The 17,623-nt window shown below is 33.7% G+C and overlaps 1 protein-coding gene across 2 annotated transcripts in view; it reads left to right on the top strand.

Annotated features, from left to right (window-relative positions):
- Window positions 1–14,202, top strand: part of DCN (decorin) — a 38,844-nt gene extending 24,642 nt beyond the window's left edge. For both annotated transcript variants that reach the window (XM_019742150.2, XM_019742151.2), the window contains exons 6-8: window positions 3,801–3,894; window positions 7,165–7,303; window positions 13,464–14,202. In XM_019742150.2, coding sequence (XP_019597709.1) covers window positions 3,801–3,894; window positions 7,165–7,303; window positions 13,464–13,658 — 428 coding nt within the window. In that variant the 3' untranslated portion in view covers window positions 13,659–14,202. The remainder of the gene's footprint in view (window positions 1–3,800; window positions 3,895–7,164; window positions 7,304–13,463) is intronic.
- The last annotated feature ends 3,421 nt before the right edge of the window (window positions 14,203–17,623 follow it).

The following is a 17,623-nucleotide window of genomic DNA, read 5'->3' as shown; positions in this document are numbered from 1 at the left end:
GAAACAATATCCACCTCGTTGAGTTGTTTTAAATTAAGTAAATTATTAGAGAAATATCTGGCATGTAGGTAAGTAATGGATTAATATTACCTTCTGTTATTCAATAAAAATGTTTTGCTCACTCATTTTGCTTAGGCAAAGTACCAACACAGGAGGCAGGGCAGTGAATGGGTATACTACCTGCCTTCAAGGAGTTTATTGCCTGGAGCAAAGGCAGACAACTAAACAGCATCACTGCACAATCATGGGAATAAATTCATTGTGTTGAAAGGGCTACCCAGGAGACGCACACAAGTCAGTCTTTGTGAATCAGAAAAAGCATCAAATCATCAAAAATAAATTCCTCTAATGTTCTCTTGTTCCCTGCCTTGAGTTCTTGTCTCAGAAAAAGCCCCCTATATTCTCAACTTTTCCTGTCCATCTGGCACTTCTCAACTTAGGTGTCTTGTTTTTGGACTGGGTACAAAAAGTAACTACTTGCGTACAGGAAACGATTATCCTTTATTGTGCTTCCATAGAAAGTTCAACTCTAGAATACACATTCCATAGAATGGGTTCTTACCCATCCCTTGCCATCTCCTCAGTCTTTTTGCTACAGAGGATGTTTCTGACCCATGATAGCACCACTGTAGGTAGGTAGGTAGATAGATAGACAGACAGACAGACAAATAGGGGGAGATTGATTTATAGTTCATAAAACACTTTTATGTGGAGTCTCTGACTTGTTGCGTGTAACACGTAACACGTAATCTTTTTTATCTCCAGTACATATATTTAATATACATATATATATATACATATATATATACACACACATACATATATATATGAATAAAATATAGTTAGCTATATGTATATCTTGCATAAAGCCTTAGAGCTGTAGGAGGTGAAGTAAAGTGGCTGGGATTCACAGTCCAGGTCTTCCCACACTTCATGCTGTCAGATGTCTTGCATTAAGCACAGTCTTTGATTCTACTGTCCTTCTTTATGCATCTTCCTAAATATCCCTCAGTAATACATTTCATCACTTAGAGATCTGTTGTTCTTCACTTTCTTATATTGTTTGTTTCCTTATCTTTTCTCATCATCTCTAGCTTGCTTTTATTTACTAAACACGTAATAATATTAAAATTATAGTAACTAAATGTTATTCATCACTTGTGCCAAATGCTTTTCATAGGTTCTGTTATATGGTGCCCAAAGCTTTTGGCACTGTGTCAAATGCTTTTCATGGAGTCTTCTGTGAATCGCACAGTAATCTTTTGTAACTAATATTATCACACCTGTTTTATAAATGAGGAAAATGAGACTTAAGGAGATGGAGTAAATTGTGATCAAAGTCTTGGAGCCAGGAGTTGGCAGAGCTGGGCTTGTACTGGGCTGAAGTTAGAGATCACTCTGCTGCTTACCATATTAAGTCTCCCCCCACCCCATGCATATTTATGCCTGCCTAATATATGGGTCTGCCTTCTAAGGCTGAGACTCTTCTGATTGAACATCACCAACCTTCAGGGAGATTTAATTACCACATATTATCTTCCATCATTGATAGAAAGAGAAGGGAAGTGGAATGGAATGAAGAGATTAAAGATCAGCCTAAGTGAGAGGTCTGACTCAGCCACTAGTTGCTCTGTGACTTTAAGCTAATTATTCCACATCTCTAAAACCTCAGTTTTGTTATCTATAAAATGGAGGTATTAATGACACCTATCTTCTAGAATATTTGTGAAGATTAATAGTTGTAAGACTTGTGATGCGCGCACATATAGTATTTGGCCCAACATAAACTATCAATACATTTTATCTTAAAATGGAAAATAGAAAAAGAAAAAAAGTAACTATAGTATAGGATCTTGGGCTAAATGCTACAATGGCAAAGGCTAATAATGTTCTTTATAAATTTGCCAAGGTTTCTTTCACAAACTTCCTCCTGGATATAACTTTCCTTTTGGGAAACTGAAGTCTCAAAAAGAGAGGCACTTAGAAAGTAGGTAATGATGGGTGCAATGATAATTAGTGTTCTAGAGACACTATATTTTAAAAATATATTTTCATGGTAACAGGGAAGAAAGGAGTGCATTTATTGCTTTGTTATATACTCACTTGTTTTACGTATAGGAATATTGTAAAAATCTACTTGTATTTATGCAAAGGACACTCAAGTAGTTGAAATCCCTTAATCCAAGAATGACTGTGACTTCCTGCTCCTTATTCATAAGTATAATGCAATTGTGATTTAATATCCTTCAGTTAAGAGCATGCTATCTTAACTCCCTTTGGCCATCTGGAAACATATTATGTTCCCTACTTAGTAGGTAGATAACCTATAAAATTTGTAACTGAATCTCTGTATCCTCATCTATGAAATGAGATTAATGAAAAATAATTTAAATATTGAACACATTAAAGGAGGTAAGCTAGGAAAAGTGCCACTCTCAGTGTTTGGCACAGAACAGATATTCAGTAAGCAGAATTTATTTCCTTAGCATCTCCAACACAAAACACACTTTTATACAGAAACTATAGACTAAACTTTTACATTAAGTAGACAATCTTGACAGAATTCAGTGGGATGCAATGAAAATTTCAGACCAAACATAAACTGTAATTTTCCAGTTTTATTCTTTATGGACAGATGACCAACACTTTCTGCTAAGCAGATGTTAGTTCTCCATGTAAACAATTTCCAGGTTTTTTTTTTTGGTCTTTTTTTAGTTATTGCTATTCTTATAAGTGGAACAATATGCTGTTTTAAAAGTTATGTAAAAACATAATACCTCCTCAGATGGCAGGAGGCAATGAAAATTAAATATTTAAACTTTTATATTTATGTTATTAAATTTTTAGAAATCATAGCCATTCAAGAAGTACTATCCAGAGGTTTAGTGGTTTAGAGGTTTAGGCCGAAAATTATTTCCCCAGGTGCTCTACATATGGAAGATCATTTGATGATAGACCATTGCACTCCTCTTGTATAAAGAAACAGTCCTGATTTTAACAATCCAAGTAAGCTTTAGCTCTTTCTACACACCCATGTTGCAGAGGCATTTGATGTTTTTATGGAAAAGTTGATTAAGACTGAGGCAGGTACAGGGGGCGGTTGGTTAGAGCACAGTGCTCTTAACAACAAGGTTGCTGGTTTGATCCCCACATGGGCCGCTATGAGCTGCACCCTCCACAACTAGATTCAAACAACTACTTGACTTGAAGATGATGGGTCCTGGAAAAACATACTTAAAATAAAATAAAAAAGTTAAAAAAAAAAAAAAAAAACAAGACTAAGGCAGGTACAGCACATCAATGTTAGTTATTAACGATGCTCATTAATGAAATAGCTGGTTAAGTGTGTATATATGTTTAACTTATATATAATCTCTTCATTATAGTTCAAATACTTATCTCTTCAGTTTAGACTTATTACCTTTTATCAATGGCAATTTTAGTCCATAAACAAAGATGTAAGAAATTAATGAGATTCAGGGTCTCACCTCAGTTCTGCAATTGTATCCTAACAATTCCTAGGAATGAAATCTACTAAATGATAAACTCAGTCCATGTTTTTGTTAAAATCAATCTAGAAGAAATGCAGAAAGGGCATATACTACTTCTAAAAACATACATTATTATAAAAGGGATGAAGAAAAATGGCGAAAAGCAAAATTGATGAAAAAGATGAGAAATGAATCCTTTAAAACTGCATGTCTGTTAAAAGTTTAATGGCATATGTCCTTATTACATCTTTCTATAGTCTGTAATTATGTTTATCTGTTAATTTAATATTTTGTATTTCTATATTTCAGATCTTCCTCCTTCCCTTACTGAATTACATCTTGATGGCAACAAAATCACCAGAGTTGATGCAGCTAGCCTGAAAGGACTGAATAATTTGGCTAAGTAATAATATTCTTTCATCATATTCTATCAGTAAAATGTCTAGGTGTATTAGTGTCTTTGTGCTGAGAATTCGAAACATGATTGATTTTTGACTGTACCACATTTTTGTTGTTTATAACAACCTCAAACTTCAGCTTGCCCAATTATTTCATTAAAAAAAAACTAATGAAATAGTATCCTTATGGTAACCACCAAGATCATTTTATGAATACCATACCATATTGTTTTTAGATTAAGACATAGCTTATTAAAGGTGTTTGATGAAATCCATATGCTTACTCAATATGTTCTAACTCAGTTGCCTTAAACAGAAGATTAAGTAAATTATAACACAGTTCAGAATTTGAAAATGCATTAAAATATAAGCTATAAGTATATAGAAATATTAGGCATCCCACACCACCCCATAGAGTTGGAATAGTTATGAAATTCTCTAATTCCCATTCTTTTAAGAGTTTAAAAGGTCTCTGGACATTTAATATCGTCTGAAAAAAAGAAAAAAAAATTCTGGCCCTCTTTAACACTTTTTTCCTTGTGAGTCACCACTGTTGCCTGCCTTGCTTTCTAACCTAACTTCAGTCTTTCTGTATTTTCACCCTGGTTCAGTAATAAAAAGAGGGGCGTGCTGGCAGTAACCTTCGGCTGTCTTCAAGAGACATTCTGTTCTTGATCCATAACTATTACTGAACGTTCTTACAGAGAGGCATGTTGTTATGCCAATTGGCCTCACTCCTCTTGGTGTATATAAATTTCCTGGTTGATAAATAAATATGAAGTGTTTCATTTATCTTTGAAAAATACCTAAGACCAGACGGATATGTAGTGCAGCTTTTCTCATTTCTGTGGCTAGTCCCCAGTGACCCAGTGGATGGTGAGAGCTGAAGATGAGCCCCAGGATGTGACTATCATTGCAGTGTATTACTCTGGTGTATCTCAAATGATAAGAAATCCTTTACCTACAGCTATTTCAATTATAACTTTGAACGTAGAAGATATTTTTCAAAGTAATGTTATGTAGCACCTACCTGTCTTTGTTGATTAGGTCCCTTTAGCTGCAGAAAAATGTAGGAAGATAAGTTACATTCTTTATTCTGTAGAACTGTCTTTAGGACAGCTATTATTATTGGATCATTAGTAAAAGTAATAGTAGGAGTAACAATAGTCTAACATTCTAAACTTAGTAAATCATTCATAATACTTGTGCTTTTTTAGAAAAAAAAATTGTTCATTCTGTACTGAAAATGGTACGGATATTTTGAGATTCTGCACTTAACATCATGTGCTAACTTTGAGAAGATCAATAGAAGTGAGGATTTCTGTTTAAGTGGATTTGAATTCCATTCACTAAATTAGAACAGATTGCCTCATTGATCAAGCGAACTTTCCTAACTCTTGAGTTTATCAAACACATTTATTTTTTTAATCAAGTCCAGAAAAACATGCCTATCAAATTCTGGTGTTGTTTGCTCCTCACTGATGCTGGAATGTGAGTAGTATTTTAATGTGAAAATTCAAATTGTGGAAAGAAGAAAAAAGCAGTCACTGATCTCAGAACAATGATGCAGGGCAAATATTTCATTTAGTTATTAGGAACAAGTGCGTAGAAAATAGCATATGTCCCTCTGCAAAAATATAAAATGGTTTTCAGGCATTTTATTATTAAATATATATTATCATTTCCCTTATGTAAGGTGAAACGTTCTTTGAAGGAATGAATCATGTTTTGTTTTGTTTTTGTTTTTTTTTGATCCATGTATCATTTTCCATCACAAGTCTAGGATAATACTTGAACATAGTAGGTTCTCAAAAACATTTGATTATTGAATATATAAATAAATCATTGAAAAATTGTGAGTTCCTTGAATAAATTATTAGGAATATTATGTTCTAAGAAATGTGTTAGCCCGAATTGGACACGGGACTTGGAGTGTTATAAGAAATAAGAAGCATGATTCTGAAATAGAAAAAGGAGAGGCCCGAAACGAGAGATAAATACCTAAGATTGAAGGAGAACCAAAATATCCTGAGCCAAGATTCCAAATTAAGAATCAATATTTAAGATAAACCAGTGGTGCTATTGCTAGCCTAAAATCAATACACTTTAATCTCTATTATTTCAAATACCAAGTCATGATTAAAATTGGGAGACTTTGATTACCTAAGCAAGCATCTAAATCCCAAAAGGGCTCAAACATCAAAACTAGCTGAAGGCAAACAGAAACCATCCTATAAAAAGTCTCTTCCACTGCATTTGAAAAAATTCAATGGATTATTCCTTTTTCTCTCCCTTGGAGTTTTCTGGCTTTCTTCCAATATCTTCTTACCTAATCACTGGTATCCTTTCTCTGCCATTTTGGATTGACAGCACCCTGGTTTTGACAGATTAATCCCTAGAATGTTGAATACATCATTGTCTCGAAGTCAACTTCTTCAAATTTTTGAATCCCATTCACTATGAGGGGACAACACAGCTGCAGAATTCTCATTTGTTATAGATTTAATTTAAAAAAATACAGCCAAAATATTTAGATTTGATTAAAAAAATACAGCCAAAGTATTTAGTGGTATTGTATTAGAAATGCCAAAGGGACAAGAAACAGAGATCTAGGTCTAGGTCAGAGATCAGGGTCAGAAGCCAGGAATGTTGGCACCAGGCAAATTCTGACAATAATAGATGATCATTGAGGAACTCTTTCAAACTAATGCAAAATGTGAATCTTTCTAGAAAGTAGATTTATTGACTCATAAGATCCTTGTATTTCCAACAAATAAATTTATGTGGTAAGTACACAGTTGCTTGATTTCCAAAATGACCAAAATGAAATAGTATTTGTTTTGTTTTTCTCCCAAGTGAATTCACTACATTCTTTGTACATAGAAATAAATTCAACAGCATCCATTGCTCGTATCTAGCTCTGTGTTAATACTGGATATAACACAAGAGAGTCTCATCTCAAGGAAAGACGCACAAGTACACAGTCTCTTGAGTTTTACAAGAGGGTGATAACAGGATGCTACATGAGCACTTACTAGGGGTACCTATTCAGGCTGGTACTGTCCGAAGAGTTTCAAAGAAATTAATACTCAGCTGAAATGCCGAGAACAAATGGGCTTTGTCCAAGCTCAGAGTGTTTAGAAAAAGCACTCTAGGCAGAAAGAAGAAGTGCAAACAGGAACACTGTCTTTTTCTATTGATTCAATTAATCACACAAAGCCTGTCAGAAAGCATCCATGTGCAGTGTATTCATTCATTCCTGTTTTCTTCTGCAGGTTGGGACTGGGTTTCAACAGCATCTCTGCTGTTGAAAATGGCTCTCTGGCCAACACTCCTCATTTGAGGGAACTTCACTTGAACAACAACAAGCTCATCAAAGTGCCTGGTGGGCTGGCAGAGCACAAATACATCCAGGTAATGCAACACCACTAACTATTCGGAGTAATATCTAGGGAGCAAACCCTCCCTGCTGGGATGCCAGGAGGCAGGAAGCTCTGCTTACAAATCTTTTTGCAGAGAGATATTTTGACCGTTTCCACATAAATAGTCATTTATAGTTTTGTAAATAATCATTAGAGTTTTGTAAAAAAAAAAAAAATGTTTTTGTAAAAAAGATAAGTGAAAAATATAAGTTTAAATCATTATATTTTTTAAGTTAGGACTAGTGCTTTGAACTCACTACAGTGCTTGCTTCCATACTGTCATGCTTTTTATGAAGCAGGGTAGGTCAAGTCTCAGGTCAATGTACCAAATACACATTGGTTGAAAAAGATACGATGTGTGATGCAAAGACATGAATGGAATAAAATAGTAGTTTTAATGTTAGGCTTCAGCAGATGCCATATAATTCAAAAGGGCATGTTTGTCTAGCATGTGACTGAATTAACTTTATATTATATAAATTAACAAGTTTAGTACATTCAAGGATAAGAAGATACAGGTCAATCTGTAAATCTACAAATGTAAGGCATTCTTATTAGTTTAAATAGTGGTAATAATTTCATATGTAACAAAATAAGACTTCTATTGTTACTTTGAGGAACCAAAACAAACATGTTATTCAAATTACATAATTTTAAAAAAAATTCAATAAAGTGGTCATCTATAGATTTTACGTATTTGCTTATTTTAATCTAAATTTTCAATTATTTTAAAGGTCATATTTAAATTGTTTCTTTCAGAAATTTATACAGGTATTTAGTTCAATCATGGTGATTTAGAAACACTGCCTTGATGCTGACACTCTCTTATAGATAAAACCCTTTTGGTCATCTAGTATCTCAGCTTTCTTGTTTGGGGTTCAAAATAGGTTTATCTTTTACTCTGCCCTCAACAATATCAATAAATTGTTGATTTTTTAATTGTGACAAAAACTCCAAATTAAATTGATACATCACAATTTACTTTAGGTAGATTTCAATAAAGCACCTGAAATACAAGTATGAAGATGAAACTTTTAAGAGATTTCATTTCATGCTGATCCTTTTTCAGTGGATCTTTCGGGATGATAGAGTAGTGAGTAAGCAGAGTTTGAAGCCACCAGTAAAACCAAAATGCTTAGAAGACCTAATAAGAATAGCTAGCATTGTTACTATACAGGTTTTAGCTGGTGGTGGCTTTTTGTCTATTTTTATTTTTGGTCTGTTTTTATTTTTATTTTTAGCTCTCAGAATAATCATTTTCACCTTCTTGATTGCTACCAGACTTCAGGACTAGATTAGACATGTCAGAAACAGACCTCCTAAAGTACAGGTAACTGGTCTTTGACAAAGGAGCAAAGGCGGTGCAGTGGAGCGAAGACAGGCTTTTCAGCAAATGGTGCTGGAATAACTGCACATCCACTTGCAAGAAAATGAGTCAAAACACAGACCTTACATCCTTGACAAAAATCACCTTGAAATGAATCATAAGCATAAATGTAAAATGCAAACCTGTAAAACTCCTAGGCATATAAAAAGATTGTCCATATCATATGTCATTTAAAATTTCAAATTAAAATAACAATGAGATTGTTATTCTACACACGTATGAGAATGACCAAAATCTGGATCACTGACACCACCAAATGCTGATGACGAGGTGGAGCAACTGAAACTTTCATCCATTTCTGGTACAAATTCAAAATCCTACAGCTACTTTGGGAGACAGTTTACAGTTTCTTACAAAATTTAACATATTTTTACCATGTGATTGAGATAACACGCTCCTTGGCATTTCTCAATTGTGTTGAAAACAAACTTACGTCAACACAAAAAGCTGCATATAGATATTAATAGCAGCTTTATTTGTGATTGCTGAAACTTGGAAGAAACCAAGATGGTTTTCAGTATGTGAATGGATACATCAAACTGTAGTACATCCAGACAAAGAATATTATTCATCAAGCTATCAAGCAATGAAAATACAAGAAGGAACGCAAAATTCATTTTACTAAGTGAAAAAGCCAATCTGAAAAGGCTACATACAATACGATTGCAACTATATGACATTCTGGAAAAGGCAAAACTGTGGAGACAATAAAAAGATCAGGGGTTGCCAGGAGTGTAGAAGGGAGATATGAATAAGCCGAGCACAGAGGGTTTTTCAGGGCATTGAAAATGCTGTGTATGATAGATACTGAAATGTGAGTACATGTCATTATACATTTGTCCAACTCCATATAATCTACAACATCAAGAATGAACCCTAATGTAAACTATGGATTCTGAGTGATTATGATGCATTAGTCTAGGTTCACCATTTGTAACAAATGTACCACTCTGGTGGGGCATGTTGATAATGGAAAGGTGTGCATGTGTGGGGCAGAGGGTATATGAAAAATCTCTGTACCTTCCTGTCAATTTTGCTATGAACCTTGAACTTCTGTATAAAAATTTAAATGTTAAAAAATGTGTTTCATATGCACAGATTTATCTATACTAAGTCTCAACATGTAATGTGTTTTGTACTGTTGGTCATAGAAAAAAAAAAATATATATATATATAAAGAATGCTGTTTTGAAGTCATGGTTGAATGTCAACAAATCTCATGGGCATTCACACATGGCCCCGCATTCAGAAGGGCCGAACTCTTGGTTTTTCATATCTTATTGTCTACCCATGTACTCATTTTACTTCCTTTCCTAGGGATTCCACCTACTCTGCTTCCTTTTCTATAAGTATGTAGTTCAAATTATTTTTAGCAAAATGTTTATATGGTTATTCAATATCACCAAAATCCAGTTTTAGAACACTTCCGTTACCTTTAAAATATCCCTCTCATTGTTTCTAATCAGTTCTTAATCTCATCCCCAGCCATAGGAAATCATTAATCTTCTATCTGTCTCTATGGATTTGCCTTTTCTGGATATTTCCATACAATGTGTGGCTTTTGTGTCTGGCTTTTTCCACTTATCAAAATGATTTTAGGTCATCCACATCAAAGCATGTATCAGAAGTTCATTCATGTTTATTGGTAAATTGCATTCCATTGCATGGATTAGCCACATTATGTTTGCTAATACTACACATTTTGATTATTGTAACATTTGGTTATGTTTTAAACTTGAGAATGAAGGCCCTCTAATTTTGTTGTTATTTTTCAGAATTGTTTTGGCTATTATTGTTCCTTTGCATTTTCATATAATTTTAGAATTATTTAAAATAACCTGCTAAGACTTTGATATGAATTGTGTTAAATCTATAGATCATTTAGGGGAGAGTTTTTGTCCTAATAATATTGAGTCTTTCAGTTAATAAACATGTAATATTTCTCTATTTTATCTTCAATTTATCATAACAATATTTTGTTGTTTTTAGGGTTAACAATTCTTTTATTAAGTTCATTCCTAATGTTTTTATTGTTCATGGTATTGTGAATGAAGTGTTACCTTAACTTCAGTTTTGAATTGTTTATCACTAGTATACAGAAATTGAATTGATTTTTGTATATTGATCTATCCTATGAGTGTGCTGAAATTGTTTTTAGTTGCAATTAATTTTAGTGGATTCCTTTGGATATTCTACGTTCAGGATCATGTCATTTGTAAATAAAGACAGTTTTAATTATTCTTTTTTATCTGAATTCTTTCAATTTCTTTTTCTTGCTTCATGGCACTGGATAGAATCTCTAGTGCAATGTTGAATAGAAGTGATGAAATTAGACATCTTTGTCTTGTTTTCTGTTTTAAGAGGAGTTGGGCAATCTTTTTCTATTCAGTGCCATTTTAGCTATAGGTCTTTTGTAGCTGCTCTTCATCAAGTTGAGAAAATTCCCTTCTAGTCCCAGTTTATTGAAATCTTTTATTATGAATATGTGTTGGATTTTTCAGATGCTTTTTCTGTGTCTATTGAGATGATCAGGTGGTTTTGCATTTTATTCTTTGAATAGGGTATATTAAATTTATTGATTTTTCAGTTAAACCAATTTTATATCTCTGAGGTAAATCATGCGTGGTCTTGGTCATATTGTGTAATCCTTTTACATGTTGTGAGCTACAGTTTTCTAATATTTTGTTTAAAGTTTTTGTCTGTATTCATCTGAGATATTTGATTGGTGTTTTCTTATCATGATTTTTTGTCTGGCTTTAATGTTAGGGAATATTGACCTCATAGAATGAGTTGGGAATCTAATTTCCTTTTCACATAGACTAGTACTTGCTTTATGTCTTGATATTTTCTTCTCTCACATTCAATGTTAGCCATGAATTCTCACCAAATACTTCTCCCTTTACTTGCTAATCACTGTTAGGAAAGAGAGAATGGTAAATGACAAGAAGATATTTTCAGAGTTTGACAATCATACAAGAAAAATTCTCACAGCTATTATTTTGATTTTACTATCGCTTGTTTCTGTTCCTGTATGACATCTATTGTTTTCCTTCTAAATCCTTTCTTAAACAAGGCCCTTTGTACCAACATATGAGTGTGAGGGTTCTGGTAGGTGAAACAGTAGTTCAAGTAAACTATTTTAAGGGAGCACCTCATAGATTTTACAGCTTGCTTTATAAATTGTCACCTTAGCATTATATTTTAGCGTTGGTTGTATTGTTGTATGAAGTTATTTCTTGCTCTTCGGAATTCACATCTACATAATGAAAATAAAAAAATTAATTTCTAAAGTCCCTTTTTAAGTCTGATATTTAGTTTCCCTGAGGAAATCTATGAACAAATTACTATTATCTTAAATATAATCATAAAATATATTTCAGGGAAAAAATCTAATGAACCATAACATTATGTTCATAGAGTAGAATTTGAAATATAGAATAAATTTTTGTTCAAACTTTCTAGGTCTATTTATTTCAAACACTGTGACACTAGAATTTGTGATTCTTTATTTTAATTCTAATGCTGTATACCCTCTTTTTCTTCACTATATATTACTTCCACAATTTAATAATTTCATTAAGTTATCTATCATTATCTTTTTCTTAAAACCATAATATTCCATATAGACACAGTTTCTGAAATAACTATGAGTTCATTCATTTGTTCATTCAAATATGTTTATTGAACACCTATTCTGTTCTAGTAGACGCTGGAGATACAATTATGAACAAACCAGACTAGGTTTCTCTCCTCATGGAGTTATTATTGTAGAGGAGGGGAAAAAAAATGTATAATATGCTATATAGTGAGAATTGCTATAAAGAAACATAAAGGAGTGTATTTGAGACAGAGAATGGCAGAATGGGACAGAAGGGGATGGTCAGGGAAGACTTCTCTGGAATGGAGAAATGAATTATATGAGGCAGTAAGCCTCGCAGGCATCTTGGAGAACATTATTCCAGATGGAGGGAACAGTGTGTGCCAGCTTGAGGAGGAACCGTGATTTATATATTAGAGGAGAAGCAAGTAGGCCAGGTTGGTTAGATTGAACAGTGAGCGGAGATGAGGTCAGAGCAGAAGGATGTCAGATCACGTAGGATTTGGAGACCGAGGTGAGGACTTTGAATTTTATTTTGCATGACATGGGAAGCCAATGGAGTGTTGAAGTAAAGAAGATATAACTGGACCTACTTTTTAAAATAATTGCTTTATGAACTAAAAAAAAAAAGAAAAGAAGGAAGGAGGGAGGGAGGGAAAGATGGAAGGAAGGAAGTGGGGAAGGAAGGAAGGAAGGAAGGAAGGAAGGAAGGAAGGAAGGAAGGAAGGAAGGAAGGAAAGAAAGAAGGGAGGAAGCAGGAAGAACAATCAGTATTCCTCTTCAATAATCCAAAAGAGGAAAACAGCAGCTTTGGAAAAGGATTTGGGAGTAGACAGGAGGAGAATTGGACGATATGTACATGTTGAAGGTTGAGCAGGCAGGGTTTGTTGATGGTTGGGCAGAGAGTATAAGAGAAAGGAAAGATCAAGGACAATGACAATGTTTTTAGCTTTTGCGTCTGTAAAGATTGAGATGACATGTATTGAATGAGGAGATGAAGGGAGGGAAAAGTGAGTTTAGAAAGGAAGAGAGAAATCAAAAGTTTGGTTTAAAAAGCATTAAGGTATTTAAACTTAAGGATGAAAATACTGAAAAAGAATAAAATATTTGTGTGAGGGACCTCAATATATTCAGAAGAAAATAATCATTGTCTATTTCATGATGCAGGTTGTCTACCTTCATAACAACAACATCTCTGCAGTTGGCTCTAACGACTTCTGCCCACCTGGATACAACACCAAAAAGGCCTCTTACTCGGGTGTGAGCCTGTTCAGCAACCCAGTCCAGTACTGGGAGATCCAGCCATCCACCTTCCGTTGTGTCTATGTGCGCTCTGCCATTCAGCTCGGAAACTTCAAGTAACTCCCAAGAAAACCCTCTTTTTTATAATCTGGCAAAATCCTGTTAATGTCATTGCTAGGAAAAAAATAAAAAGAAAATAAAGCTAGATATTGGAAACCTAACTGTAATGTGGATGTTTTTCCCACATGACTTATCATGCATACAGCCAAATATGCAGTTTAAATAATTGCCTACAATAAAAAAATATTTTGCCTGCCATTTTCAGAATCCTTTTTTTGAAGTTTTCTGTTGATGTTAACTGAGCTATTGCAGATATTCTTATTTCACTAAATGTAAAATTTGGAGTAAATATGTATATCAACAATTTAGTAAAGCTTTTTGTTTTTAATTTTCAGAAGCAATCAAGTTTAAAATGATCAATCTTCTGTAACTCATAGAGTGGATAGTGCCTTTGACATAAACGTCAAAATCTAGCTCTGTATCAGTCCCCATTATTACTGGAAAAGCCTCATTTGAATATGTAAATTCAATACAGGCTATGTAAAATTTTTGCTAATGTCATTATTTTGAAAAAAATAAATTCACAAGTTCACATTCAAAATTACTATTGTATGCAAGTGTAATTGTAAATCTTCTCTAAACTTTCTGAAAATAATAGACATTGCTTTTTTGATATGAGCAGAACATCTTTTCAAGTTCTTAGATATATCTTTGACCTCTGTCTTTTAACATCTGTGTATTGTAACTTACATTATCTATATTTAATGTTAAGATGATAAAGCACAAAGCTGACTTTTTCTGATTGGACTAGAAAACCGATATTTTCAGTTACTAAGATACTAAATCAATTTTAAAACTATCCTGTGTATAATCAAGCTGCTTACCTGAACATTTCTATGATTACTAGATGTGTTAGAAATATTTATTGCATTTAGTTAAACCTCCGATTTCAGATTTTTTTTCTGCAGGATCCATAAACAACTATCAAAGCCGACCATTCAACAAACCTGGAAAAAGAGCTGATCTACCAAGAGTACATATTTATCTAAAAGTATATTTATGGTATCCACAAGTAATAAGTAAACATGTGAAGACAGTTTGTTTCTTTTACAACGTTGGATGGCTTATGGTTGCAAATACTGGAAACCAGATCCAAACTGGTTTAAACTATAAAGGGAAATACAAAATAGTCCTGCTATTTGGTGAGCCTTTAGCTGCAGTGATCAGATTTCTAGCTGAGCATCTCTGCAGTTCTTTCAGCTCTTCCCTCCTTCATGACATTTGCAGTCTGGCTTCTCTTATGGTTGCAATGTAGGAATATCCCCTATCATTTACCCCATTCAGAACACAAAAGAACATTAGTGCGGTATTTCCAGGAAAAGTCATGAGATTCTTACTAATCACTGCATACCAACTTAACAATCCTATAGAGTAAATATGTAAACATTATTGTTTTTTTCATTTTGTAGAAAAGTAAGCTAAAGTTAGGAGAAATTAAATAACCTTCCTGTGGCCAAATACCTGGTAAATACTTGGCAACAAAGCTTTTTTCTTTTTCCTTTGTACAAGGCAGTGTCTGGTAGAAAACAGCATTTACCCCCAGAGAATTCACATGAAGATAATTTAATGAAGGGACTATGATAGAGTGTGCACTGAGTTTACCGCATCAAACAAAAGATGACGAGGCACCCAGAGACTGGCAATGGTGGAAAGCCATGCCCACCCATATGGCGAAATAAACAGGGGAAGAAATTGAGATTCTGGAGCCAAGTGAGGTGACAACTAGGGAGGATTTCTCTGTCCATGGGTCCGTGTTTCTGGAGGAATACAACTCCTGCCACAAGTGAGATACTGAAGCAGGGCATCTACCTTTCTCGTTTAATACAGACCTTCTGATTGTTCAAATCTAAAGGGAAGAGAACCATCAAGAAAGCCAGAACATATTTTTCATATGTCTATTAGCCATTTGTATGTTCTCTTTGGAGAAATGTCTATTCAGGTCCTCTGCCCATTTTTAAATTGGATTGTTTATTTTTTTGTTGTTGAGTTGTATGAGTTCCTTATGTATTTTGGATATTAGCCCCTTTTTGGAGGTGTTGTTTGCAAAGATCTTCTCCCATTCAGTTGGTTGCCTCTTTATTTTGTTGATGGTTTCTTTTGCTGTGCAGAAGATTTTTAGTTTGATACAGAGAGATGATATCGTCTCCTGAGGCAGGGCAGAGAAGGGAGGAAAATGGATCCAGTCAAGGCACTTGAAGAATAACTAGCCCAGCGCTCTAATTATAGTTGTAGGAATAGTGAACAACAAATTCTACAAATCTCAGATAAACATTATATGCATATCATATGTCATTCCAGGCACTTTTTCTGAATCACAATTATTTTAGACTTTTGTGCATTGATCAGAGATGCTACTAAATATATTATATATATATATGTATATATATACATATATATAATTATATATATACATATATATAATTATATATATATATATGTATATATATTTGATGAAACTTTAAAACTTTGTCAAATGATTAGCTGAATCTGGTTTTCCATTATTAAACACCAGCTATATTTAAAATGGCTTCGACTAAAGCAGAGTTTACTTATTTAAATAAATATAGTTAGTGTTAAAAACCAAAGTGTAAGCAGAAAACTTACACTGTCAATATTAAGGGGAAGTCAGTTATGTATCATATATAAATTTGGAAGGAAACAAATAATACCTGGTTAATTATGAGACTCATGAGACTCGAAGCAGAGCTCTAAGCTGTTGCAATTAAAGTCACATTTTCCTTTATACCAGTTACTGCCTGAAATGCACAAAGCTTTGTATAAGCTATTTAATTATATGCTAGACTTTCATGAAATGATGAGGTTAGTGATATTTATTCATAGTCTTACAAGTAAATCAGGCAATAACTGGAAGAGGCTATTTAGCATACTCCATTCATTCACTCAATAAACTATCACTGGATATATTGTAGATATGAAAAAACTCCAGACAGAAAAATGAAAATGATAACAACAGCAGCAACAGATATTTGTTTCTGGAGTTTATTCAGTGCATAAAATTGCCAGCTTCTGTGCTAGCCTCTTTTAGGACCATGTCTTTACTTATCACAAAAATCCTATAAGAATATACTCTTCCCATTTCACAGATGATGAAATGGAGATAAGTAGCAAATGCAGAGTCAGCATTATAACTCTGATGTATGCTGATCTAGGTAGGGTTGGCCTTTGCTTTTGCAATAGTTGAAACAGTTCATAGAATTGTCAAAACCAAAGGTCTTAAACACTAAGAAAGGAAGCTATTCATGGTTCTTATCTCCAGGAATAGATTCCATGAATGCAGTTCCTCTGCATTGTGTTGTTAATAGGTTAGGGTCTTGAGGTTCAGATGCTATAAAGATAATAACTGTCCTTTATTGAACAGTATGTCTTTACTGTATCTCATTTAATACTTCCAATAGCCCTGTGGGCTATGAATGGTTGTTTAATTTCCCTTTTACAGAACCTCCAGAGAAGTTCAAGTAAATTTCCCATGGATACACAGCTTGTAAGTAAGAAAGACAAAGTTTCCATCACTTCAGTGTGTTGCCTTTTGCTATTTTAGAAATCAAAAACATGTTTGTGTCCAATAATGAAAAATCACTGAACATCCACAGTATCTTCCATCTTCCCTGAAATAATGTGCGGGGCTATAAAATAATGGGTAATCCCATAAGTAGGAATTAGTGTTGTTACATTTTTAAAATAATGAACTTTTTTATAAAAAATGAAAATATTCTACAACAACACTGCTCAGTTTTGAAAATCTCCTATTTTAATACTGTCTAGGATAGTATCCACCAGCCACATATGGCTGTGGAGCACTAGAAATGTAATAGAACCAAAGACATGAATTGTAAATTTTATTTAATTTTAGTGAATTTAAAACTTTAGCCATATAGAATTACTGGATATATTGGATGTCACATTCTAAAAGCTCCCACTGAGTTTAAATATGACTTCCATGATAC

The sequence above is a fragment of the Rhinolophus sinicus genome, chromosome 1, assembly GCF_057876585.1.
Source record: "Rhinolophus sinicus isolate RSI-liver-muscle chromosome 1, RSI-T2T, whole genome shotgun sequence".
Classification (NCBI taxonomy): Eukaryota; Metazoa; Chordata; class Mammalia; order Chiroptera; family Rhinolophidae; genus Rhinolophus; species Rhinolophus sinicus.
Note: the sequence above shows the minus strand (reverse complement) of the source record. Positions and strands in the feature narration are given on the sequence as shown.